This window comes from Podarcis cretensis, assembly GCF_951804945.1.
Source record: "Podarcis cretensis genome assembly, chromosome: 7".
NCBI classification, from domain to species: domain Eukaryota; kingdom Metazoa; phylum Chordata; class Lepidosauria; order Squamata; family Lacertidae; genus Podarcis; species Podarcis cretensis.
This window is the reverse complement of record NC_137176.1, coordinates 72,988,437-73,015,195: the sequence shown is the minus strand read 5'-3', so window position 1 is coordinate 73,015,195 and position 26,759 is coordinate 72,988,437. Positions and strand designations below refer to the sequence as shown.

General features: G+C 40.5%; 1 protein-coding gene across 1 annotated transcript in view; it reads left to right on the top strand.

Annotated features, from left to right (window-relative positions):
* ANGPT1 (angiopoietin 1) overlaps positions 1–26,402 on the top strand; it is a 148,943-nt gene extending 122,541 nt beyond the window's left edge. The window contains exons 8-9 of the mRNA XM_079984393.1: positions 9,298–9,428; positions 22,745–26,402. Of these exons, the coding sequence (XP_079840519.1) occupies positions 9,298–9,428; positions 22,745–22,905 (292 nt within the window). The 3' untranslated portion in view covers positions 22,906–26,402. The remainder of the gene's footprint in view (positions 1–9,297; positions 9,429–22,744) is intronic.
* Positions 26,403–26,759: the final 357 nt, after the last annotated feature.

The window sequence follows — 26,759 nt, the reverse complement described above, 5'->3', positions numbered from 1 at the left end:
AAATATTCATATTTACATTCCAGGGGCCAAATTAATCTCTTTCTATATCTATATGAGGAAATAAAGAGAGTTAAACAGAAGACTTTGTAATCATGGGGAATGCACATTTGTTTCTGGCACGCCTTGCATATACTTTATGAGCTTTCATGTGTGTTTGTTTCAAATTAGAATATTTGGCTGAAACAAATTTTCACATTAGCATTCACATTCATCAGATGTATTTGATTTAAATAGTATACACCAGAACATAAACTTCTCTCTGATTTTGCAAGCAAATTTCAGATGGGAATTTACTAAATAATGTGTCTGGGAGAAAATATGGAGGGGGGGCAATGGCAAGAAGTAGTGCGATGGGAATTAATGAAACAGCCAAACAACGTGTTGCACTGAACATGGGGATAGCATCCTGCCATTACATTCTCCACTCTCAAATATAATGTGGGGGACATTTCACCCATGCCATGAGATTGTCGTGTTGTGCTTTCCCCTGCCTCCAGCAGCATCAACAGCCAATAATGGTAACAGAGGTAGGGAAGTACATAATATTATGATATCACAATGGGAAGGATGGACTCCAGAACAGCCTAGGTGGGTTGGAACACCCAAATTTCTCCTTCTCTGGTTACAGAATCTCCAAGTTCCCATCAAATCAATCCTAACCCAAATGAGCTCGTTCAAGCCATATGACTGTAGAACACAACGCTGTAGAACGCAACACATAATAAGATTTTAGCTGATGTGCTTTCTGTACATATTTTGCAAATGTTCTCAACATGGAGATTTATCCCTGCATTCAACAGGCCACCATGACTTCTCGGGAATGACTTGAAATATACCAAAACGTGTAGTGATTTAATCTAGTGCCCATTAGCAAGAGACCCATTTTGGAACAACGCCAAAGTGCTTTATCAGTTGAGTGACCAAAGTCCGAAGTGGCACTGTGTGAGCTATCTCTGAGCATTAGCAAACGTTAAGAGAAGCGTTGTTTGGCTAACTGAAAGCTGACGCTATTGTTCTCGTAAGGTTTGTAAACTCACAGTTGTAGCTTAATCCAATCAAATCCCAGTCCATGCAATATGTTGACAGCTAGACAGGACACGTTCATTCATCATCCATCAATTTCCACCTTTCACCCACCCAGTGTTTTTTAAAAAGAGAAAAAAAATGAAAGCTGTCATCAATTATCACTAGGCATTTGCAGTAGGTGTGAGCCAAATGCTTCAAAAAAAATTACAGATTTTTGTTTGTTTTTTGTTTTGTTTCTTGGCTAAAGCTTGCCTCCCCATGATCTGTCTGCCTCCACCCCACACTCCTCAGTTGCACAGAAAATCCTCCTCAAGGTGTGGGGGGGAGAGCCTGGGAGAAGGGGTGTGGCCTAGAGAGAGTGCCGGGAAGGGCCAATTCAGAAGTTTGGTGCATTGCTTGCTGTAGATGTCCTATCACTGATCTACCACAACTCAACAGATGATCATGTCCTGTTGATGCTCTAGTTCAGCCGTTCTCAACCTGTGGGTCCCCAGCTGTTGTTGAACTACAACTCCCATCACCCCTAGCTAGCAAGGCCAGAGCTCAGGGGTGATGGGAGTTGTAGTCCAACAACATCTGAGGACCCACAGGTTGAGAACCGCTGCTCTAGTTCAAGACTCCTGCTCTCCTTTCTCATGCTTCTTAATCTTAAAGCAGGCCATCCCCGAACATGATGAGGCAGGAGATTCCACAAACAAGCAATTATATGAGACTTTTATCAGTATGGAAAACTAAGACCTGCCAAATACCTGATTGCATTAAATCTCCCTGACAATCTGCTGCAAACCGAACCATGCATAAAGCAAACTCATTATTGAGTAGTCTTTATTAGTCTGTTTAGCAGTAATAACAAGCCCCATGTACCTAATTCCTGATTCTATTTAAAGAGACGGGGTCATAATTCTGAACTGCAGATTTTTTTTATAAGGCCATGACTCTGATTTTTAAAAGAAGAAAAAAAGTGTTCAGGGTTCAGGGTTCAGTCTGAACCCTCCTGGCCTGGTCAGTATGGCACCAGCTAACAACTTAAAGTATAAATAGATGACAATGAGTGAACCTTTCACTCATATCTGACTCTAGAAGCCACAAATGACGCCATGGGAGTAGAAATATGTTTAACAGGCTGTTTGTGTTTTTCAAACTGGGGTCTTAGTGGCACATCATTCATCTTGGCACTTCTTGAAACCCACATTATGTCCTTAGAACCTTAGAAAGCAAATCAAGGATTCCAAGGCAACATTTATTTATTTCAAATTTCTGTAAACATTTCCAGGAATACCCTTTCCAGTTCTTGATTTTTCTGCACTGATTACCTACACTTAGAAATTAGCTGTTTGTTAAAGAACTTTCATGCCCAGAGTTATAGAATGAAAAACTGTGTTTATATGAACACCCTATAACCCAGTTGTGACATCACTATAAGTTGGGCTGTTAAAGGCAGCTTTGCAGCCACTTGCATAATCTGATTCCCTCACTCGTTTCCCAGTATGAGTAACCCATAGCTAATCCACAAGCCAGAAACGGAACCCGAGATCACACTGTGCTTTCCATTTCTGATTTGGAGACAAACAATGGTTTTAATAAACCATAGGTTCCATGCGTAGAAAAACACAGCAATCTATGGTTTGTTCAAACCAGGGAGTCAGTGGGAGAATCAGAATATACAGGTATAAAACATGACAGCCAAACCTCATTGTTTGGGCATCATGTCTGTGCTTGGTGTATGTTTCAAACTACACACATTCCTTAGGCATTTCTGTATCTCCGACCAACTCATGTGTTCTACACAACCCCCCTTGCCTTCACATTAGCATTACAAGGCAAGCACTAGTGTGGCAACCTCTTGTTTTCCATATAATAAGGGATGGGGAAGATATTAGGCTCATTTCATCTTTAATGCAAACCTACTTAATCACATTTCCTGAAGCTAGTGAACTGAAACACAACTACTGTATCCTTTGAAATTCATGTTTCGGATCCTTACCCTGAGCACAACTATCCTGTCTGAATTAAGTGTCAATTTGTTTGCCCACATCCAATCCTTTGCTACATCCAGACACTGGTTTGGGACCTCCATGGCCTTCCCAGAATAAGGCGTAAAGGAGAAATCAATATACAATTCAACTCTCCAGGGTTTCTGCTATGTGCAGTGTTAGGTTGTGGGTGAACATATCAGACGACACAGCGATTCTTCAAACAGCTTTTGTTTATTCACAAGCCAGGACAGAACTGAACTGAAGGGTTCAGTCAGCCTGCTTGTATAGAGCTCCAGTACAACGTTACTGTAACAACTTTCTAAAACTATCCAATCACTGAATGTCACTTTCGATCCCTTATTTGCATAACTATCTACAGTATCCCCCTGCTGGCCCAGGGTGAGAACTTCAGTACATAACATGCATAGTCCAGGCCTGCAATTCCAGCAAATATATCTGCATCATTAACCAGGTTAGGTCAAGGCAGCTTCAGTCACTGCCTCTGAGCATAACAAGCACATTCCTTCTGCTATTAGTGAATACAGAAGGAAATCAAATAATTTGTGGCATAGAAAATAAGCATTTTTCTTGTAACTATGACAATTACTGTATCCTATTATGCATTTTCAAATACTTGGGAACTTCCCCGTAATCACTGTCTTGCCTTAAGTGAATGTTCCCTTGCCAAAGTAGGAGTACATCCCTGATTTCATGTGTGTGATACAAAAAATATCGACTTCTTTGCAAGGAAAAAATATTTTTGGCTTCAGATGAATTGAAAATATACAATTATTGGCACTTGATTTTGCAATAAAGTTGAATCAACGCCTGGCATATTTTCAGATGAGGCTCATTCTCTCTCTCTCTCTCCTTTTACCTCTAGATAAAAAGTGTTTAGTAGTTAAAGCAATAAATCAGAATTAGGACATTACTCAAGCATAATCTGGACCAGTTGTTGCCTTTTGAGGCCTCCTTGGAAGACCCAAGCCAATCAGAACAGATAGATGTCTAGATTTCGTCCCAGGGGAATTAGTCAACCCCTTTGGGTAACTCATTTGGAAATACAACCCTTAGAAATAAAGGAAGTTTTCCTAAATACCTCATTAAAAGGTCCAGTTCCAGGCAAAGAGTTTGTTTGCTTCTGAGTAAACATATTTGAATATAGCTCCAGATTTTATCTGCTGGATTCTGAATCTGTTGTAAATGTGTAAATGTGATCAGTTCTGGGGCCTGCAATCCTAGGGTCTAAGAGGAAGGGGGCATTGCAGAGACTATAGGATAAAGCAGATCTCTGTGTATGAAGCTGGAGAGAGATTTCCTTTCTCAGAGAAGGGGACCTCACCATCTTGGTCCAGTCTTCACCAACAGTCAGTAGATATTGGTGGAGGCAAAAAGGATGCTGAAGCAGAGCATGCTGGGGATGATCAGAGGAAGGATCCATGCCATTTCCCCTCCTCCAGGGAGGAAAGTCCACCCTCACAGCTGGCACAGCAAATTACATTCACATTGTTCCAAATGGGAGGGAAATTCCTAAAGAGGGCACAGAGACAAATTGCAGGCTCCTTCCACTGTTACTCTGCTGGCATTTGACAAGGCAGTTTGTCCACCTTTGGTGCTCACCTGCCTATAGAATTGGAGCCTTAGTACTCTTGGTGAATCTTCCAGTATTCATCTGTATTTGATGTCAATGAGTCCACTTTCTCCGTACCTTGCATAATCATCTCTGAGTCGAGAGTGGATTTCATGTTCTTTATTCAGCTCATAGTGTTAAGGAGGAATGGAAGTTCCCCCAGGATGTCTGCTTTATATACATTATTTACACAATGAGCCTCACGTGATTGGCTAATTCTGGGATTTACCTGTAGGCCAATCAGGTTGCAGATTCACTTCCACCTGGAACTGGATTGGGTGGCTCCTGTGGACCAGTCAGACTGCTGCATTCTGGATCCTATTGTTCTAGGACCAATCAGACTACTGCATTTTGGATCCTATTCAACTCAGTACATAACAATCCCCTTACTCACCTTTTGCCTAAACTAAAAAGTCCCGACTGTGGCAATGTTTTCTCCACATGTGAATTGCCCTCTCTTTCTGTTTCTCACTTAGAATCCAGTTGCATGTGTGTTCTGTTACAGATACTCATTTAGCGGTGTCTCACTGCACAGTCTCCTATCAACCACAATCTCCCTTCCATCTGTACTGGAAACCATCTCTGTAGCATGATGTGAAAGATATGTTAAGCCATTAACACTAGAGAAATCAAAACTCAAAATTGCAAAGGCTCGAAGAGAACTTCTGGTAAAACACAATTATGCTATTAGACTGGAAGAATGTCATAAATATAGACAGCTGTGGGAGAGAACAAGGAAAGAATTTAGTCCATTCTCCTCTTTCGGTAATCAGGGTTTTTTTCTCCTTTACAGTGATACATCAGGTTACAGATGCTTTGGGTTAAAGACACTTTGGGTTACAAACTCCTCTAACCAGGAAGTGGTTGCTCCAGGTTAAGAACTTTGCCCCAGGATAAGAACAGAAATCGCAAACCAGCGGCACAGCAGCAGCAGGAAGCCCCATTAGCAAAAAGCACGTTTCAGGTTAAGAACCATTTCAGGTTAAGAACAGGCCTCTGGAATGAATTAAGTTCTTAACCCGAGGTACCACTGTATAGTTAACTTTCCCCTACATGCAAAAAATATTATATGAATTTTATCAACAGATAATTTTATCACCAGATACCCCAATGAATGACTCATCTAACATTATGGGGGAATAAGGTGGTTCTCATTCCCACAGTGGGTGGCGCTGTGGTCTAAACCACTGAGCCTCTTGGGCTTGCCAATTGGAAGGTCGGCAATTCGAATCCCCACGATGGAGTGAGCTCCCGTTGCTCTGTCCCAGCTTCTGCCAACCTAGCAGTTCGAAAGCCCACCAGCGCAAATAGATAAATAGGTACTGCTGTGGCGGGAAGGTAAACAGTGTTTCCGTGTGCTCTGGTTTCCGCCACGGTGTCCCGTTGCACCAGAATCAGTTTAGTCATGATGGCTACATGACCTGGAAAGCTGTCCGCAGACAAATGCCAGCTCCCTCGGCCTGAACTACAACTCCCATCAGCACCAGCCAGCATAGCCAATGCTCAGGGATGATGGGTGTTGTTATCCAAGACATATGGTAGGGAGTCTAAGCCTGGTCTACAATATTCAACATTATTAATATTCAACATTATTAATTAATTCAAAGTTCAGTTGGGGGGATTTTTAGAAGCTTCCTTACCAATCAGTCTTGACCCATCACTATCCCAATTGCAAAGTCTTTCTCTGTGCTGATACTGAAGTAGCACATACTGCTAATCTAAAATGGCAGGGCACTGGCAAACCAGTGATAAATGTTAAGTTGAGAAGCAATGACTGGCCCAAAGTCACCCAGTGAACTTAATGGTGTTGTTTGACCCTTTAATTAGTCCCCTTTCCCCTCCTATAAAAACTATGAAAGACACTCTGTGTGTATAAGAGTTTATGCATGCAGAGAAAAGGGACAAGAAAGGGTTACTTTAGGTGTGATTGTCCTTTACCTGCAGCTGGTTAAGTGTGAGTCAGCAAACTTGTGAGTGACTCAGCACAATCTAAAGTATAAATACCCTTGTGTTTGTAGCACGTTCCACTGGATCCCCACCCCTTGGCTAGAACCAATTCTGTGTTGGAACGCCACAAGGAGGACATTTTGATGGAAACACATTTTATTAATTTTGCCATAAGCTACCTCAGTCTGTTGGGACAGACTGAAGTAGGGTTACTTTATACTACAGTTGTACAGTATATTACTGCTAAGCTGAGGAACAGCATTATATTTTGGACTGCCTGTCAGTGAAGGAACTGACCCTACCCAAACTGTCTGGGGTTTTTCTTTGACAACCACATCCTGGGTTTTTTCCATTTACACAATCTGCTGGTGTGTTGAATGGGCACTCTGCACATGCCCCAACACATGGCCGAGTGGGGATTCAAACTCTGGTCTCCCAGGTCCATTCAATACATGGGTAGTGAATATGGGACCTTCTGTGTTCATTCATTCAATTCCATTCATGCTCTTTGTATGCCGATTTCCCACAAAATAAAATTATGCTGAAAGCAGTTTACAACAAAGAAAACAAGGCTGCATTCAAACAAACAGTTCGAAAACACTTTCATAATGACATCATAGCAAAACAGCAGCAATGACCTACAAAGAAACCACATTTCAATGCTATAAACATGACAAGATTATTTGTTCATGTGCAGATTATGCCATGACCAGTTTGCATTTAAGTCGAGCAAAAATTCTCATGGAGTTTCTATACATCCAGATTAAGAAACCCCTGGCTCTTTTTTTAGCACTTTCGGCTATTGACTTCATGATGGGATTTAGCCAGAGTTCTTTAAATGGTGTCAAAAAGCCAGGTTCCACTATTTCTGCTGACATTTGCTTCTGTGAGCTTGGCAGGGGGTTGATGTACTGACAATCTGTGACAGTTTAAAATAAGCTTGTAGATACCATGTTCCGGAGTCGTTTTTCTATCAGCACTATTCCGAAGGAGTTCATTTTCCTCTAGGGGAAAAAAAAAGGTAAGATCATTTACCAAAATAAGCCATAAGAGTCCAAGTTCAGTAAATCTAGAAAGCTTTAATCTCAATTTAGTTTGTTTATATTCAAGCAACAACAAAAAAAAGCATAAGGACCAGCGGAATACTTATTGCTCCAAAACGTAGCCTGTGTATTGCTTTAGAAAACAATATCTAATTGGCACTGCATTTCAACTGTGCCTCATAAAGCGTGACTGTTTTTATGCCCAGCCTTTCTCTGACTTTTTCCAAGATACTTTATCTTAGCCCTGCATTTGGAACTTTCCCTACATTGGATTTATCTTGCCATTTTGATTGGCTGCATTCTTTCCAACGTAGTGCCCTTAATTCTCTCCTTACCGATCCAATTCTGGCTGTGTGTAAAGGGATTATGTAGCAACGTTCTCTTAGTTGGGAATGGGCATTGTGTAGCTGACAGTGCAATTGTACAAGAACGCAATAAAAGCCATCCAGGTAGAAGAAGAAGAGTTTGGATTTGATATCCCGCTTTATCACTACCCTAAGGAGTCTCAAAGCAGCTAACATTCTCCTTTCCCTTCCTCCCCCACAACAAACACTCTGTGAGGTGAGTGGGGCTGAGAGACTTCAAAGTGTGACTAGCCCAAGGTCACCCAGCAGCTGCGTGTGGAGGAGCGGAGACGCGAACCCGGTTCCCCAGATTACGAGTCCACCGCTCTTAACCCCTACACCACACTGGCAGGTAGAACAAAGCCATCACAGATCACAGCCATTGATCCTCCATGAACTTGTGAATCTTTTTTTTTTTTTTTTACGTTTTAAACATTTTATTTATACTTTTCAGATATATACATTTCACTGACCTTACAATCATTCTAACATTTTAAAACTTGACTTCCTTCCCCCTCTTTCTGCAGGTTCCCTTAACTTTATTTTAAATATCTTCTGCATATCCAGATTAACATAATTTACTCATTTATTTATCTTCTTTAAATATATACTCTTATGTAGCTGCAGGTTATTACAACAACCCTGCCTGTGTTTTTATCTGTTTACAATTTATCTGTAAATATTCAATAAACCCTTTCCGTTCTTTTATAAAAATATTGTTACCTCGGTTTCTTATTCTTCCGGTAAGTTTTGCCATTTCCACATATTCCATAAGTTTTTGCATCCATTCTTCCTTTGCTGGGACTTGTTTAATCCTCTGTTAAAACCACCTAAGTTGGTGGCCATCACTACTTTCTGTGGGAACCAATTCCATAGTCTAACTGCACACTGTGTGTAAAATTCCTTTCTTTGGTCTCTCCTGAATCTTCCGACCTTCACCTTCATTGTATGTCCATGAGTTCTAGGACTCAGCGAGACTGGTAAAGAAAAAGTCATTTATATGTGTTGTATGTGTGATATAACATTGTGCCACCAGATGGCGACACGGAGTCCTGTTTTTCTCCATGTTTTCCCTGTTTAAATTTACAACTCTTTAAACTGAAATGGTTCTCTGATGTGTGAGCCATTCTAAGTCTGTTGTACACAGTGGGGGAAATCACAAATTAGTTAAGTCATAATGATATGGCTGAAATATGATTTCACTGACCCACAGCATTTTCAGGATTTTGGGAATCTTCCTGACTTGTCACCACCATAGAATTCCAAATCAAGTGTGGTTCGTTGTGTGGATGTATTGGATAACATGAAGAACCTCTCCTGTCTCTTTGTAGGCTGTATCTAAAGGGTCATTCAGGAACAGCAGGAAAACAGAGCAGCTTGATACTGCATGGAGCTGACTTCAGTACCAAAGATGCTGACAATGACAACTGCATGTGCAAATGTGCCCTTATGCTAACAGGAGGTAAGCATCAAATGATAAAAAAACACTCATAATAAAGGAATGGATGGATCAAAAGATGAATGAATGAATGGATCAATGGAGAAAGAGCTACTTTCTACTGAATCATGATTCTAATCCTTCTAGCCCACTGCTACCAACAGTTTTCCAAAGGGTTTCAAACAGAAGTTCTTTTCGGCTTACTGAGATTCCTTTAGCTAAAGTTTCACTGAAAATCAATGGGAAATTGGTCTTCCTCCTTAGGGGAAACATCTGCAGGGTTTTAAGGGAGCCTTGTTAAGACTTGTGAAACCTGGTGTGTTCAACGTTTTTTTTCTGTTACTGAGCTACCTTCTGCTTCTTGTACTGCTCTCTACCTTCTAAGAAGTGACAAATTGATTTAAATCTTCTTTTTAAGAAAGATGCAGGGCGAAAGGTGCGGATAATGGAGACCTGGTTTTGGGTCTCCTGTCTCACAACGTTTTTGTTAGATTTGGATTGGGACCACAGTATCTATTCATGTTCACTAGATTTAGTTCTGTTCTGGAAATGGGACAAATAAGTGAACACTGGGGATTTCAGTTCCAGTTTCTGATTTTGTCATCTGCCCCTCCCCATGGCTGCTTGTTACAAATGATAGTGGTGATGATGTTGGGGTGGACGGTGGGGGTGTCATCTGATCTCAAGTCACTATCATCTTGGTATATTATTTATAGTGCCAAACAAAAACAATACTGCTGACGTATTGATAAGAGTCCAATGGGAAATTCACTGGGAATGTTGAGTTAGTAACCAAGATGCCCCCCGCCAGGGTGATCCTAGACATTTGAAGAGAGTCCTAGTAATTTCTTGTGCAAAACTTCGAAGTAAGAAAAAGCTATATGGACATATAAGGAGATGCTTTTACCCGTTTTTGTCAGCTGTATGACTAACGATGTTTGAGTCATTTTTTCAGGGTCGGTGCTACTAATTGATTGTGCATAAACATCTTTAAATAGGATATGATGGGTTATTTTTTTTCATGGATTTGCAATGTACAGCCAGTTTCCTGTGAGATAGCGCTTTGAGCACTTCACAACACTGAACCGTAGAAAGATCCGTTCAATTCTTTTGTCACAACAAACTGTCTGATAACAAAAAGTGGCTGTGATAACTATGTAATAAAAATAATTCATCTTGTAAAATAATTGTATCTTAGACAGTAGAAAGCCTTATCAGACTTTCTGTTGGTTTTGGCAACACCATAGACAGCCTTTTGATTATGAATTCTATAAAATATACACAAGTTCTGCAGCTATCTTGACAGCCTGGAGGGTTTTGTAGTCTCTGGGAGATGAGCAAAATATTTTATGTGTAGCAAGTGACAAAAGAGATGATCAGAGATGGAGACTGGAATAACCAGAGATTAAAAACTACAACTGGAAAGCCACAATTTATTCTGTACTGTTGTTAAATGTTTTAGCGCCAAAGTCCCTTGAGGAAAGTTTGAAGGAGATTGGGATATTTAGCCTGGAGAAAAAGCAATTAAAAAGTGACATGATAGACATCTTCAAATAATTGAAGGGCTGCAACAGAGATTACAGAATCATAGAGTTGGAAGGACCACAAGGATCATCGAGTCCAACCCCCTATAATCCAGGAATCTTTCACCCAATGTGGGGCTCAAATTCACAGCCCTGAGATTAAGAGTCTCTTTGGAGAATAAAGAATCCTCTAGAGAGAGAGGGAACCTTCTTCTCTGAAGCAAAAATGACATGGACAAGAATAGACCAAATCTGGATTTCTAGTAGTCTGGCGCCAAGAACAAAAAAAGTAGAAATATGTCCAAAAACGTGCTCCGACCATAATGCGGTGAAGATGGAGATGAAACTAACAACAACTGGATCCTTTAGATGGAGAATGAATGACACCCTATTTAAGGATGAAGAGATCCACAAGAAGGCCCTTAAAACATTAAAAGATTACTTTGAGATCAACAGGAAAACAGATGTGGAAAAAAGAATAATCTGGGACGCAAGCAAAGCCGTGATGCGAGGTTTCCTAATTCAACAAAATTCTATTAAAAGGAAGCAACAAAATGAGAAGAAGGAAAAAATTTTAGAAAAAATAAAAGAAGGAGAGAAGAAGTTGAGGTCTAAACCAAAGTCCCATGAGATTTTGAGAGAAATAAAGTTTTATCAGATGCAGTACATGGAGCTCATGAACCAACAAATAGAATGGAAGATAAAGCAAATGAGACAAAGAACTTTTGAATCAGCGGATAAATGTGGGAAACTTCTGTCATGGCAATTGAAAAAAAGGCAGAAAATGAATACTGTAACAAGTCTAGAAATGGATGGAAAAATTATCCACAAACCCAATGAGATCAACAATTGTTTTCAAAGTTTTTTTAAGAAATTGTATGCACAAGGGCCAATCAACGAGCAAGAAATAGAAGAATTCATCAGAAAATACGGTCTACCAAAAATCTCAGAACAAAGTAAAAGGATCTTAAATGAGGAAATAACAGAACAAGAAATAGAGGGTGCCATTCAAAATATGAAATTGGGAAAATCACCAGGACCAGATGGCCTGACGGCCAAATACTACAAAATGCTGAAAGAATGGCTGATACAACCATTGAAGGAAGTTTGCAATGAAATTTTGAAGGGGAAAAAGGCACCTGAATCGTGGAAAGAGGCTTTCATCTCACTTATACCGAAAACAGAGACTGAGAAGAACCAGGTCAAAAACTACCGCCCTATATCTTTACTCAATGTGGATTACAAAATTTTTGCAGACATTTTGGCAAAAAGATTGAAAAGAGTTTTGGCAGAAGAGATTCATAAGGACCAAACAGGCTTTCTCCCAGGTAGACATATGTCAGACAATGTGAGAAACATTATAGATATTTTGGAGCTGCTGGACGTTGACATTAACAGGAAAGCAGTTTTGATTTTTGTGGACGCGGAGAAAGCCTTTGACAACATTTGTTGGACTTTTATGAAAAAGAATCTCCAAGGGATGGGGGTAGGCCAAGGTTTTGAAAACGGTATAGGTGCAATATATTCTCAACAAAAGGCCAAATTAATTGTAAATAATGTGGTAACAGAAGAAATACCTATAGAAAAAGGTACACGACAGGGTTGCCCAATATCCCCTTTGCTTTTTATATCAGTCCTGGAGGTTTTGTTAAACATGATCAGAAAGGACCAGTTGGTCAAAGGAGTTCAGGTCGGAGTTAGACATTATAAATTAAGAGCATTCGCAGATGATCTAGTATTGACTTTGCAACAGCCAGACACTAGTACTAAAAGAGTATTAGAACTAATTGAAATATTTGGTCGAGTAGCAGGTTTTAAATTGAATAGACAAAAAACGAAAGTGTTGGAAAAAAATTTAACAATGGAAGAAAGAGAGAGTTTTCAGAATGAAACAGGCTTGGAATTAACTAAAAGGGTAAAATACCTGGGGGTAAACTTAACATCCAAGAATGTGAATTTATTTAAGGATAATTATGAAAAATGTTGGTCAGAAGTTAAAAAGGATCTGGAAATATGGTCAAGGTTGAAACTTTCCTTGTTAGGCCGAATCGCTACTATTAAGATGAATGTATTGCCTAGAATGTTGTTTTTATTCCAGACGTTGCAGATTGTGGACAAGATGGAATGTTTCAAGAAGTGGCAGAAAGACATATCAAAATTTGTCTGGCAGGGCAAAAAGCCCAGAATTAAATTTAAGATTTTAACTGACGCAAAGGATAGAGGGGGGTTTACCCTGCCGGACTTAAGACTTTATTATGAATCAGCAGCTTTCTGCTGGTTGAAACACTGGCTACTTCTTGAGAACACTGACATCTTGGATCTGGAAGGATATGACAATAGTTTTGGTTGGCATGCATACTTATGGTATGACAAGGTAAAGGTGTATAAAAGCTTTAAAAACCATATTGTAAGGAAAGCATTGTATAACGTTTGGATTAGATACAAAGATTTGTTGGAAAGTAAAACCCCTAGGTGGGTGTCACCAATGGAAGCTAGGGAAGTAAAAAAGCTTAATATGGATTCTAAATGGCCAAAATATCATGAGATTTTAGAATACGATGGTGAAAGGGTGAAACTTCAGAGTTATGAGAAACTAAAGCCTAAGGTTCGAGATTGGTTGCATTACCATCAGATAAATGAGACGTTTAAACAGGACAGGAAAATAGGATTTCAGAAAGAGAAGTCAAAATTAGAAACAGAATTGTTGGAACCCAATACTAAGAACTTATCAAAAATGTATAACTTGCTGTTAAAATGGAATACACAGGATGAAACGGTGAAATCAGCCATGATTAAATGGGCACAAGATATCGGTCATGATATTATGTTTGCTGACTGGGAACAGTTATGGACCACCGGTATTAAATTTACTGCATGTAATGCCTTAAAAGAAAATATTATGAAAATGATCTACCGATGGTACATGACCCCAGTCAAGCTTGCAAAAATATATCATTTGCCTAATAATAAGTGTTGGAAATGTAATGAGACTGAAGGCACTTTCTACCACCTTTGGTGGACCTGCCCAAAGGTTAAAGCTTTCTGGGAAATGATCTATAATGAAATTAAGAAGGTCCTTAAGTGGACTTTTCCTAAGAAACCAGAGGCTTTCCTCTTGGGCATGGTGGGCCAAGCGGTGTTAAGGAAGGATAGGACTTTCTTTATGTATGCCACTACAGCAGCAAGAATTCTACTGGCAAAGTATTGGAAGACGCAAGAACTACCTACTCTGGAAGAATGGCAAACAAAGGTGATTGACTTTATGGGACTGGCCGAGATGACGGGCAGAATCCGGGACCAGGGGAAAGAGACAGTGGAAGAAGACTGGAAGAATTTCAAAATATATCTTAAAAATAATTGCAAAATTGAGGAATGTTAGGATGTCAGGGGGTAAGAAGTAAAGAATTGCAGCAGTAAACAAAAAAACTTAAGAAATTTTTACGAAAGGGAACTAAGACAATGGACTTAAGGGTTGCTAAAGAATTATTAAACAAGGATGCAGGGATGGGGAGGTATGGGGAAGTCAAAGAAAGAAGGGTATGAACCGATGAGCATGAAGTTATACTGTTTTACATTGTTCTTTATTATATGTGTGGAAAATTAATAAAAATTATTATAAAAAAAAAAAAGAGATTAAGAGTCTCACGCTCTACCAACTGAGTTGTGATAAAGCAGGTTCATTTTATGTTGCTTCAAAGGATGGGACCTAAAATAATTGGATTGAATTACAAACATGCGATTTTGACTAGACATTAAGTAGAACTTGGGAACATAGGAAGGTATGAAGACATTCTGAAATGAAACATATTTGATCTTGTTATAGGATTAATGCAGCAAATGTGTATAAAACTAATTGCAATATTCAAGTGCAACGTCCCATCACTTCAAAGATTTCTGCTTGTGCAATGGGATTTCTTCCCCCCCTCCTCCCCATTTACTCTACCCAGCTCTGCTCTGGAGGGTTGGGGAGGGACCTCTAGGACAAATCTGGGTGATGCATGGTGGGAGGAGAGATCATCTGTCAATTCAGCAAAAGTTAAACACTTGATTTAAAGGCTAAGAAATAACAAGGCCAACGGGAGAAGATTTTGGGTAGAATTCAGTGGTGTGCAAAGGTGTTAGCTCCATCAGCACAAACATTTCTGCTTGCCAGATGGAACAATCTCCCAACCCTCCCAAGCAGATTTGGGGAGGGTGTTGGGGAGGAGAGAGGGGAAAGTCCCATTGCACTGGAGGGACTCATTGTGTTGGCTTCCACCAGCTCAACAACTTGATTGAATTTCTCTTTCCAGCATGATGTGGAACAGTGGGCTTCAAGTTTGGCCAAACTTTAAAGCTCTGTGTAGAAAACTCTATAGTTAATGCTCTGATCCTTCTAGGTAGTATTCCAAAAGCCGTTATTTATTTTGCATCTAAAATGTTTGCATGCCATTCATGCAATCATTTGATAGGCCGGGTGGAACTGAAAGAGGTAATTATGGAAGCAAGATTTAGAGCAGGTAGATCTACCACAGTCTATTGCTTTGTGCTGGCATACCTGGCTCAGAGGTTTGCAACAGGATATAAAAGGTCCCTTGATGCAGCTTTTGTTGACCTGTTATGATCATCATAATTACCTACAGTGCTGTGGAGTATATACAGATCGCAAAAGTAGAGCAGTCTGTTTCCAAAAAAGGTTTACAATCTTCACTGAACCATCAAAAAAGGTCTTTTCCAATGAAAACCCGTAGAAGTACTGAGCACATTTATTATTAATACAAGGCCATATTTAAGGCCATTTGCATATTTAAATCACATTTAAATGCCGCGGTGGCTGGTGCACATTGTCAATGGTAGGACGGAAGGCAGAGGGAGCCACCGTAGGCAGAGACAGAGCTAGTGGCAGGCAGAGCCAAGTCATTCTAGTTTTGCCCCCTCGTTCCTTCATGCAAAACAATGAGACTTAGAAGGAAGAAAGTGACAGGCAATTTCAGCCCCTGGACTGGTTTGTAAGTAGGAAGGGAGGCAGGAGAGGCTAGCTGAGGGCAGACCATAAATGGCCTAGCCTCCACAGTTATGGAGCCAATCTCCATAGAGTTTGTAGACATATAGTTACAGGACATTGAACTGTTGTTTTACATTGCCTGTTGCATGTGTGGATGTGCTAAATGTTGAGCTGTATGTTATCATAATGGGTGTTCTTTCTAAGGAACAGACATACAAAACAAAAATTTACTTTTTCATAGGATCTAAGCAAAGTCCTGTGTGTGTGTGTGTGTGTGTGTGAGAGAGAGAGAGAGAGAGAGAGAGAGAGAGAGAGAGAGAGTGTTGTGCACATGCAGGCAGCCAGCTTAACCTGAACTTGGGGACATAAACACAGCATTTCTACTGAAAACTAGTTCATCAGTGTTCTGTGCATTCATCACTTTCTGACTGCACTGTCAATGTATGTGCCCATGAGCCATCACAGACCTAATACCAGAGATGGAGCAGTCATATTATCCAATGGCCCATCAAACAGACATTCTCAATAGTAAGTCTAAACCTTCAGATGCCAGTCTTTTCATGTAGACTAGGCGAACTCCAGCAATGTGCATACATGAGTGAACTAGTTCAGAATCATCCAAAAAATGTTTTGTTTTGTTTTTGGGATGGATTTCCAAGCTACCTAACATCTCTAGTTGTGGAACTTTCTGCCTCAGAAAGAGAAAGATAGAAACCAGCTTGAAGACAAAAGTGTCCCTATTTTCCAGGGATGTCCCTGATTTAGAGAAGCCATCCTGGTTTCTGATTTGATCCTGGAATATCCTGCTTTTTCCTTAGGACATCCCTATTTTCATCGCAAAAATGTTAGAAGGTATGGTAGGATGTCCTTATTTTCTTTGGAGAAATGTTGGAGGGTATGGAGTTATTTGACCCCCGAGCTGTCTGAAGGCAATCCTGTACAGGGAAGGTTTTTTTTAAAAAAAGTTTAATGTTTTATTGTGTTTTTATATATGTTGGAAGCTGCCCAGAGTGGCTGAGGCAACCCAGTAAGATGTGTGGGGTATAAATAGTAAAATTATCATTATGGAATGGGATGTCCCTATTTCCATCAGAGAAATGTTGGAAGGTATGCTGTGGTTCCAATAAATAAGACATATTTTTAGTTAGGAATATTGAATTAAAATCAGCAGATGCTCAACTAGTAATCTAAACAGGATAAGGATTTAGAAACATCAGTAGAATTATTTCTTGCTCTCCCCCTACAGGTCCATAAAAAGCAAACCTTGATTGTTTTAGGCCAGTTTAATTTCTGGTATGAATGAATAAATGTTTACTGTTGAAATGATTGAAGCCATTGGCCATAACAATATTTGAAGTGTTTTTAAAACAACAAAATAAAAAATTTTCTAGAATGATAGAACCATCAAGAACAATGCAAAATCCTTCCAGTTATATTGAATCATTCTGGCAGTATAATATATCTCTGGGGATGAAATGGACCAGCTCAGAAGCTGATTGCAATTCTATCTAGTCAATCACCACTCCCTTAGCTGCATGAGAAAAATTCAGAGATTTGTAGGGGAGGTGGCTGCAATTCGGATGTGGATTAATTTAACAGACTGCAATTCCCCTTTCCCCATTTTATCTGTGCAGTTATCTGCCAGTCTACTGTTGCTGGGCTGGGGATAGCGCCATAAGTAGAGTTTTAAAAAGACCGTTCCTCACATTATTCTCCAGAATAAGTTGCAGTTGCTGCTTAGCAGAAATTGAACCTTTGAGGCAATGGCAACTTTTAAACACTTGAAACTATAGGGAAAATATGGAGATCTGTCCTGTAGCCAGATCAGCAGGAAGGCAGGACGTTAGTATCCTGGGACCTGTTTCAGCTGACTTTTGTCTTGGTTCACACCTACACACACACACACACACACACACACACATACATATATATTTCACTTGATCTCTCAGCTGAATGTGTGAAGCATCTTCACTGGAAAAGCATTGTTTGAGTTGGAATTGCATGAGATGCAGGTTTTCTCTGAGGGGATTAAACTGTGATAGCTCATCCAAGCAAACGAGCAATGATTTGATGAGGCAGTCAAGAAGGGATAAACAACACATGTTTGTGTGAGCTGGACCACATAGATAAACCATAATAGACATGTCTCCAGTACCCTATAAAGGAGACCCCACTTAATTGTGCAAGTCAGCCGGGAGTCCTTAAATGTGGTACGTACTTTAGCAGATCGTTCCTGTAGGCATAATTTAGGTAGTCTGTCATGTAGGGCTGCTTTGGGATTACACAGTGTTTAGGTTGCCTTGCTCAGAAAAGAAAAATATCCCCAAAGAAAGTCTGTCTTTCATGCTATGATGGTTGTTGTGAAGTCAAATGGTAATAGATACCACTTTCCTGGTCCATACTCCTGACAGTGTAAATGGAGCTGAGAGCCGCTTATGTGTTCCAGGCTCAGTTCTGGAAAGGGGGGGGGGGAATCAAGGATTAGATTTTTCCATGTTTAGCTTTGTCTTAAATTTCTGCAAGATTATGCTCTTGTTACAGTCAAACATCAGCTGTGCTGCTTTCTTTTTCTTTGGTTATTAGCCCCTTAGGTATAGCTTTGTAATCAAAGAGAGGTCAGCTGTATCAAAATAGCAGAATGCCAGAATGTATTTGGCAATGATCCTTCCCCAAAGATCTTGTTATGAAGTGTTACTTTGGGGGTGGGGAGCCTACAAAGTATTGTTCAAAAAAAATAATGCAAGAAATTACTTTGCAAGGCTCAAGTCATAAATTCACTCTGGTCGAAATGCACAGAGTCGCGTAAACCTTGGAGCTATGCGCTGATCATTGTTACCACTGGTTAAAAAAGAAAAAAGAAAACAAGGACTCCTTTCCTTTGGGTGGAATGCAGAGGACCAATTCTGCTGACAAAGTGCACAAACCGCATGGGAAGCACATTCTGCCCACAAAAAAAGAAATTTGTGTTTAATTCCCCTGCATCTCCAGAGATAGGACGGGAATCCTTGAACACCAAAGGTGCCTTTTATTATTTTTATTATTCTTTCTTACAAAAAAGAAAGTTAGTAAGCATTTCAGCTTGGAAGACGTCGTGTTGTTCCGTGGAGTCAAAGAAATCTCACACCGCTCTGCTAACTGTGTGTGCTCAGTTTTGATTGTTACTTGGCTCTGCTAGGCTCCCCTGCAGATGCTTCCAGCAGGTTCACAGATGCTGTGTTGCTGCACAAAACAAGCAACCTCTAGTTTAAATGGAACAAAAGGTGCAGACTGGCTTCCTTCCCCTTTGGGAGATGGGGGAATCTATTTCATTATTAGCCTTCAACCCCAAAAGCACAAACCTAAGCTATCCTGCTATATACTCCTTTCAAAAAAGGGACTTTTGTAATGTGTAAAGCCATGCTTCTGATACATTGCTTTGCTTCAGAATTCTTGTCTTGCAGGTCCCTCTGCATTGTGCTTTGTAGAAGGAACAGTTTGTCTGAGGGCCAAACTAGATTTGATGTGAGTGGGAACCATGATAGTTTTTAAATTTGGTAAAAAGCAGCCACGTGGGTTTGGATTCAGTCTGCTCTGTTTGGATGAAAATGTCCCCAAACTGCTATCAGCAATGGAGATAACCTACATCCATACATTAAAAGCACTTTTATAATACTGTGACAAGCATGAAACATCCTGGGAACTGTCGTTTGTTAATGGTCTGGGAATTATAGTCCTGTGAGGTCATCACCTTTAACATCCTAGAGTTTTCAGGGTGTTCCATGACTCTTAAAGTGGTAATGGTGATGATATTCCATGTTATAGACAGCTTTTCCTGCCACCCAAACAGCAGCTTCCGATGGGGGTGCAGAGTTTTAGCTTAGCGAGATGAATTAATATCCCCTCCCCACCATTGCAACTGCAAGTCAAGTGAAATTGCTTCCACGGTGGCTGCTTTTAACCAAAGGAAAAGATTTCACGAGATCCGGTCAGAGATCTCCCACACACTATTTAGCTTGGCTCTTAGAGTGACCGCTGAAACGTTACCTAAACTGAAATTCAAGGCTAATGTGGGGGTTCCTTTTCAGGTGACCAGCTTTTGAGGGTAGCCCAATTTTTTTTGGAAAGAGTACTAACAGTTCTCACAGGAGTTTCAGATATCCCTTATTGATTTGCTTGGAAAGAGGTTGGGGGGTGGAAGGAAGGAGAATTGTAAGTAATATGAGGTGGGGAAGGAACGTCCACATTATTTTATTCTCTCATCAATGTACATGGCGAGTCCCTGCCACAAATCTGCTGACAATCTAAATTTCGTTGGCGGCAGGTGGGTGGGGGTATCAAAGAGGGCAAAAAGGAGTGGAAATAAGAAACAACAGAAAGAAAGGGTGAGTGGGTAAAACCAGTGTTAACAAGGCTTTTATGCATTTACAGTGGATGATTGGGTTGCAAACGTGATCTGTGCGGGAAGCACGTTCGCAACCTGCAGTGCAGCGCAACGTCTGCACATGCGCGGGTCGCGATTTGGCACTTCTGCACATGTGCAAAGTGCAATTTAGCACTTCTGCTCATATGCAAGCGCCAAAACCCGGAAGTAACCTGTTCCGGTACTTCTGGGTTCAGTGCGGTGCACAACCCGAAATCACACAACCCAAAGCGTCTGTAACCCGAGGTATGACTGTATTTGTTTATAAAAGTAGCTATATAACACCAATTCATACAATATAACAAGGCAGTGTATAACAATATATACTACAAAGTATAAAACACCATATAAACAGTACAAAATGATTGTTAAAGTGACTGGCTGATGAAAAAAATTATACTGTTGCATAGGCCTGTCTTCAAGAGATGCCTGAAAGTCAATAGCAAGCATAACTCTTGAATCTCTGCTGGGAGACTATTCCACAGCATGGTCCTGGTAACACTAACTGCTCGACTTCTACGGGAGGTCAGTCAGGCCTCTGAAACATGGGGGTTGAATGGGACAGCCTCCAAAGTCCCTTACAAGCCCGTGATTCTATGCCTGCAAACATATCATCAAGGGTGCCCAAGTGATAGAGGGTCTGGAAACCAATCCTTATATAAGGTTTCCAGATTTTTTTCAATGAATCCGGGGACACTTTTCCACTTCAATGGATTTTGTATGGGGACTGATTTGTAAATCCGGGGACTGTCTGGCAACCTGACCTTATGAGGAATGGTTGAAGGCATTGGTTATGTTTAGCCTGGAGAACAGAAGAGTGAGAGGTGATATGATAGCCATCTTCAAGTATCCAAAGGGTGCAGACAAGAAAGGAGATTCCAAGTACAATGGTACCTCGGGTTAAGAACTTGATTCGTTCCGGAGGTCTGTTCTTAACCTGAAACTGTTCTTAACCTGAGGTGCCACTTTAGCTAATGGGGCCTCCCACTGCCGCTGCGTGATTTCTGTTCTCATCCTGAAGCAAAGTTCTTAACCTGTGGTACTATTTCTGGGTTAGCGGAGTCTGTAACCTGAAGCATCTGTAACCTGAATCTTCTGTAACCTAAGGTACCACTGTAAACATTCAGAGGAACTTTCTGGTAGTAAGAGCTGTTTGACAGTGGAATGAACATATGGAAAGTGGTGGGCTCTCCATTGTTGGAGGTTTTTAAGCAGAGGTTGGATGGCTATCTGTCAGGGAATCTTTGGCTGTGATTTCTGCACTGCAGGGGGTATGATTTAATTCAGAATAATAGAATTGTAGAGTTGGAAGGTACCCTAAGGGTCATCTAGTCCAACCCCCTGCAAAGCACAAAGTTCTGCTTTGCCCAAACTGTGCTAGTAAAGTGATATGTTCCTTCCCTGTATTCTAATTAAAACGAGTTGAGTTTGTTTGAGTGAGTGTCATCGAGAATAAGAGTCTGTAAATGTTTGTTTCTGAATGATTTATTTAGCCATTGTTTACCTCTTTAAAGCTTGGCTACAAATATTTAAACAACCCCAAAAAAAATCTTCAGAGGGCAAAACTTGATCTCACATGATTTTATGCTTTCAAGAAGGAAATGTTGTGATACCCCACAAACACGGCTGGAGCATGTATGCTTCTTAAGCAAGTAAAGAAACAAGCTTCCCTGTTTAAAAAAGATCTTTGCAGTTCTTTCATACATTTAGGGAGCAATCCTATGGCAAGATTCACTGGGATGACAATTTAGGATGCACTGGATCTCTGGCCCAGCTGATTAAGTCCCCGACTCTGCTTAGGCTGAAAATATGGTGGTGTAACTTGCTCAGCCAGGACTCAGCTGGCTGAACCAAAGCTGGCTGAGCTTATACAAGCATAATTCACCCAAAAAGGGCATTCCAAGAGTGTAGCGGGGGCAGAACCATGGAGGGGGGACTTAGCTGGATCCTAACCCCATTCAGTTTGCTCACGTGGCCTGGCAGCCCAGCATAAGAGCTCTATTCCATAAGTTTAGAGACAATGACATGAATGAATAGATTTGCAGATGCACCCATGAAAATTTATCAGCTTATAGATATGCATGTACGTTTGCAATATCCACTGGAATAGTTGTTCCTTTCTTTTAGAGAAGCAGATCTGTATGCCACATAACAAAATATTTTTTGAAAATTCCCTCACTTTCAGAAACAGTCTCCTATTTCTATTATTATGACCGTTTTTTATGTAGCCACTCAAGCAGTTCTTAGAATCCCAACCTCAAAATATTTCTTCTTTTTCAAAAAAAAAGAAGAAGAAGAAACTCAAACCAGGGCCTCCATGGCCTTTACCAAGTTGGATTCTACACATTTGCCAGCCAGCGTGATGTTGCAAGCCAAAGTGAGCATGCTTACATGTTGGTGTATGGTCTAATGGTTTTGTTCTTAATGATTTCAGGATGGTGGTTTGATGCCTGTGGGCCTTCCAATCTCAATGGAATGTTCTATTCTGCTGGGCAGCACCATGGAAAAATAAATGGAATCAAATGGCACTACTTCAAAGGCCCAAGTTATTCATTACGTTCCACAACTATGATGATCCGGCCCTTAGACTTTTAAATGCACCAAGCAAAAGCAAGAACAATGTGCAGTATAGCTACCATATTCTGAAGAACTTCGTATGTGACCTTCAGAAGCAGAGGGTGAGGACTTCCTGAAAGCATCAAATGGCAGCCGCCCATCAGTACTCAGATCTTCCCTGTCACAGGCTGCAGTAAATGGACACAAGTCACCACCCAACACACCAGGATGCAGATGACATTGTGGTTGCTTGGACTAGCGAAGGTGTTTATTGCGACAGATCAGTGGACAACATTACGGTTCGGTTGCCACATATGAACCTAATACTTTTGAGCAGAAGCTTGTTTGCTTGTACAAAACTGCCAGATTAAACTAGATGAAATTTTGTAAAGCAGAAATACATCATCATCATCATCACCATCATCCGTGGAGAAAAGAATGCTTGTCAGTGAAGGAAATAGCACAGAATCTATGCAAAAAAAAGCACAACCGATATTTATTTTAATTGGTACACGTGCCTTAAAAAAGAAACACAAAGATGGTCGTTCAAAGCATTGCTTGGTATCATCAAACACCATTTAGATGGATAACGTCTCTTTAATGTAGGATCAATATGGTATGTTGGAGCAATTTCTCATTAAGTCAGTTTCAAATGTGAAACATGCCCCCAATAAAGAGACTGTGAATCATGATGGACAGAGAATGATAAGAGCAATATGCAGAGAGTTGTCAGTGGTCCTGCATGGCTGGGGTGAATGTAGGTAATCCTGATAATTGGCATAATCCTTCAACTGGGATTTATAGCATGATAACAAAAGAAACCAGGGATTTTTCTTTCTGACTGTTACGGCTCTGGCCTCTAGCAAATGAAGTCTGAATGTCAAACCCAGATATTTTGTAAGGTGAAATAAAGGTTATTTTGCAAATGGAATTTCCTTTGAAATATACGGCATGGATGCAGATGGCGTAACCACATATTCCAACTGGATTTGGTTCATGAAGCAGTGTTTTGTTGTTGTTTCTGCATGTGCACATTTTAGAGTTAATTACTTCTGAATTGCTTTTAGACCTTCATTTCTTCTCTATGTTATTCATCCTTAATCTGCAAAATAAGTTAAGCAGGAGACTATCAGTTCTTTGCTGTGCTTCAGTTACTGCTGTGAAATAGTAAATACAGGAGAACTAAGGGAATACTTACAGTTATGTATTGTAATTGCAGTGGGCATGGGCACAGAGTAGCCACAGTTAAAGGCATTAATTTCAGTGGGAAAATTAAGCCTATGCGTAATTCTTTTATTTGAAATGAATGGGACTTAAAAGTGCTCATCTGAATCATGTCCCATACGTAGGGCTGCAATAAACGTGTAGCTTTCGGTAGTAGTATGGAAGGGGTTTGTTGTGCTCTAGTACTACAATGTTGATTCCTGATTAACCTGCCTCCAATGTATGCACTTCTAGAATTTCATGTGCTTCCTTGTGTACATTGTTGACCAGCTCAGACAGACATATGGCCCAAGGGAAACACACCTATGCTTCATTTATTGTGACTCATGTGCATGAAAGATCTCATACATAGGAAGTTGCCTTATGCAGGTCCCTCTAGCTCAGCACTGCTTCTGTGCAGACTATCAGTATCTTTCTAGGGTTTTAGATGTGAGTTCCCCCCAGTTCTACCTGCAGATGTCAGGTATTAAACCATGTACTCTGCCACAGAGCTTGTGGTCCTTCTCTTGCAGAAATGGGTGAGATAACCATTCACACATAAAAATTAGGCTCATTCCATTATTTTTGAGAGCCATCCTTTTTAAGAAAATGGGGATCAGAGAAAGCTGACCAGCCATACATTTGTATGTGCAACCATCTGGTCCACATCCAATATTATTTGCTCAGTTGGCATTCATCTATGTGCATTTTCAGAATACATAGGAACTTATCAGGTCCACAAAACATTGACAAGACTTCAGAGCTCCAGTGTGCATGAGAAGTTAAATGGGGAAACCAATGTGAATGGGAACTCAAGGAACCCACAGTAAAATCTTCTGTGTGATGGGAACTTGTGTGCATGTGTGGCGCTGAGCAAATGCTATCAACCAAGCATGGACATGCACTGCACACATTCCTTATGTATGTGTAGATTGGGGTTTTTCCAGCTATCAAGGTATCATTATCCGAGCTTTTCTATGCCATGAGAAGTATCTGAGTGAGGAAGGATCATCTTATGGGGGAAATCATTTTCAAATCAGCATCTCAGGAAGTCCTTGTTGTAAGAACACCGTGTTCAGCACTGTTCAACAAGTCTCACTCTGACTTTCAACTGTGTTTCATATATCATTATAGGTGTAACTTAGGGGTGTCTAACCTGTGGGCTGCAGACCACATCTGGTCCTCCAAGAGGTCTTATTTGTGCCCCCTCATCACACACACCCATTAAATGGGACAGGCCACTAGCCATGATGGCTATATTCTGCCTCCATAGTTGGAGACAGTAATGTTTCTGAATACCAGTTGCTGGAAACCATAGGAAAGGAGAGTGCTCTTGTGCACAAATCCTGCTTGTGTGTTTCTCACAGGCATCCAGTTGTCCACTGTGGACTAAATTTAGCTGGACTAAATGGGCCATTGGGCTGATCCAGCAGGCTCTTTTAAGTTTGATGTCCTCCACCACTCCTGAAGACAACAGGCTAACATAGGAAGTGTAGGGCAGGCTGTGGTGTAGACACATTGCTCTGCCTTCCGACACAGTCAATCCCTCACGCTCAGCCTCTGTCACTTGAGATGACCACCTCACTGTGTCTAATGTTTGATATATTTTTAACTGTTGAATCACTGCAAATTATTTTATAGCAAGTGATTCAGAAACGGAAATGAATAACTAATAAATAAACAGTAGTGGAATCTGGCCCTGTTGAAATGAGCACACAGTTGGGTTGCTCTGAAGCGTGAGCCTCTTTTTGAAGGAAATCAAAGATGTTCAACAAGTGTTTCTAATGTTGTGCTTAAGAAAGTTGACTATCCACCCTCTTCATCCCTGGTAGGCAGCTTGCTTTGCTTCCATTTATGGGAATGATGAAGCTTGCACAGGTTTCCTACTGAAAACCTGGAAGTACAAGGGGGTGACCACAGGATTATTTGTAACCGTGATGGCTCAGTGTCTCTCAAGTTTAGAAGGTCTTTTGTATTGATGTATCCGTATGTATTTTTCTTTGCATTATCCTGCCTGAAGGGTTAGTTTGTTGTGTTCCAACTTGTTCTTTGCTCAGTGGTTCCTTCATACTTCTGGTTTCTCTCCCATTCCAGCAGTCTTCATTTAAGTCCAAAAAGTGTGCTACTTCTCAAAAATTCTTTTTTTTAAAAAAAAGTCTCCAAATCAGGAATGCCATCGTGTAGATCGTATTGCAAAGGACAATTTAAAAAAAAAAAATCATAAAGGAAAAGATATGTCAAAACTCAAGCATGATATTTACTGTTTATTTATCTCAGTTTGAACAAATGGGAACATGGTTTCCTATCCTTTATAATAAAACATTTAAAACACATTGGTTGGCTCCGTGTTCTGCTGTGTTTGGAGTGTACATTCTTGTGGTAGCCCACATTTGAGAGGAGGGAAAACCTAAGTAGAACAATATTCAGAAGTTCAGGCTGGCAATCTGAGGGCTGAGAAGATCAAGCCTCTTTGACACTACTAGAACTTGGGGACATCCAGTGAAGCTGGTTGTTGAAAGATTCAGGAAAGACAAAAGGAAGTACTTCTTCACACAGCACCAAGGTAAATGATGGAATGCAGTCCCACAAAAAGTAGCAATGGGCACCAACTTGGATGGCTTTCAAAGAGGATCAGGCAAATTCATGGAGGATAAGGCTGTAAATATGTTCCAATATGCCCCTGCATGCCA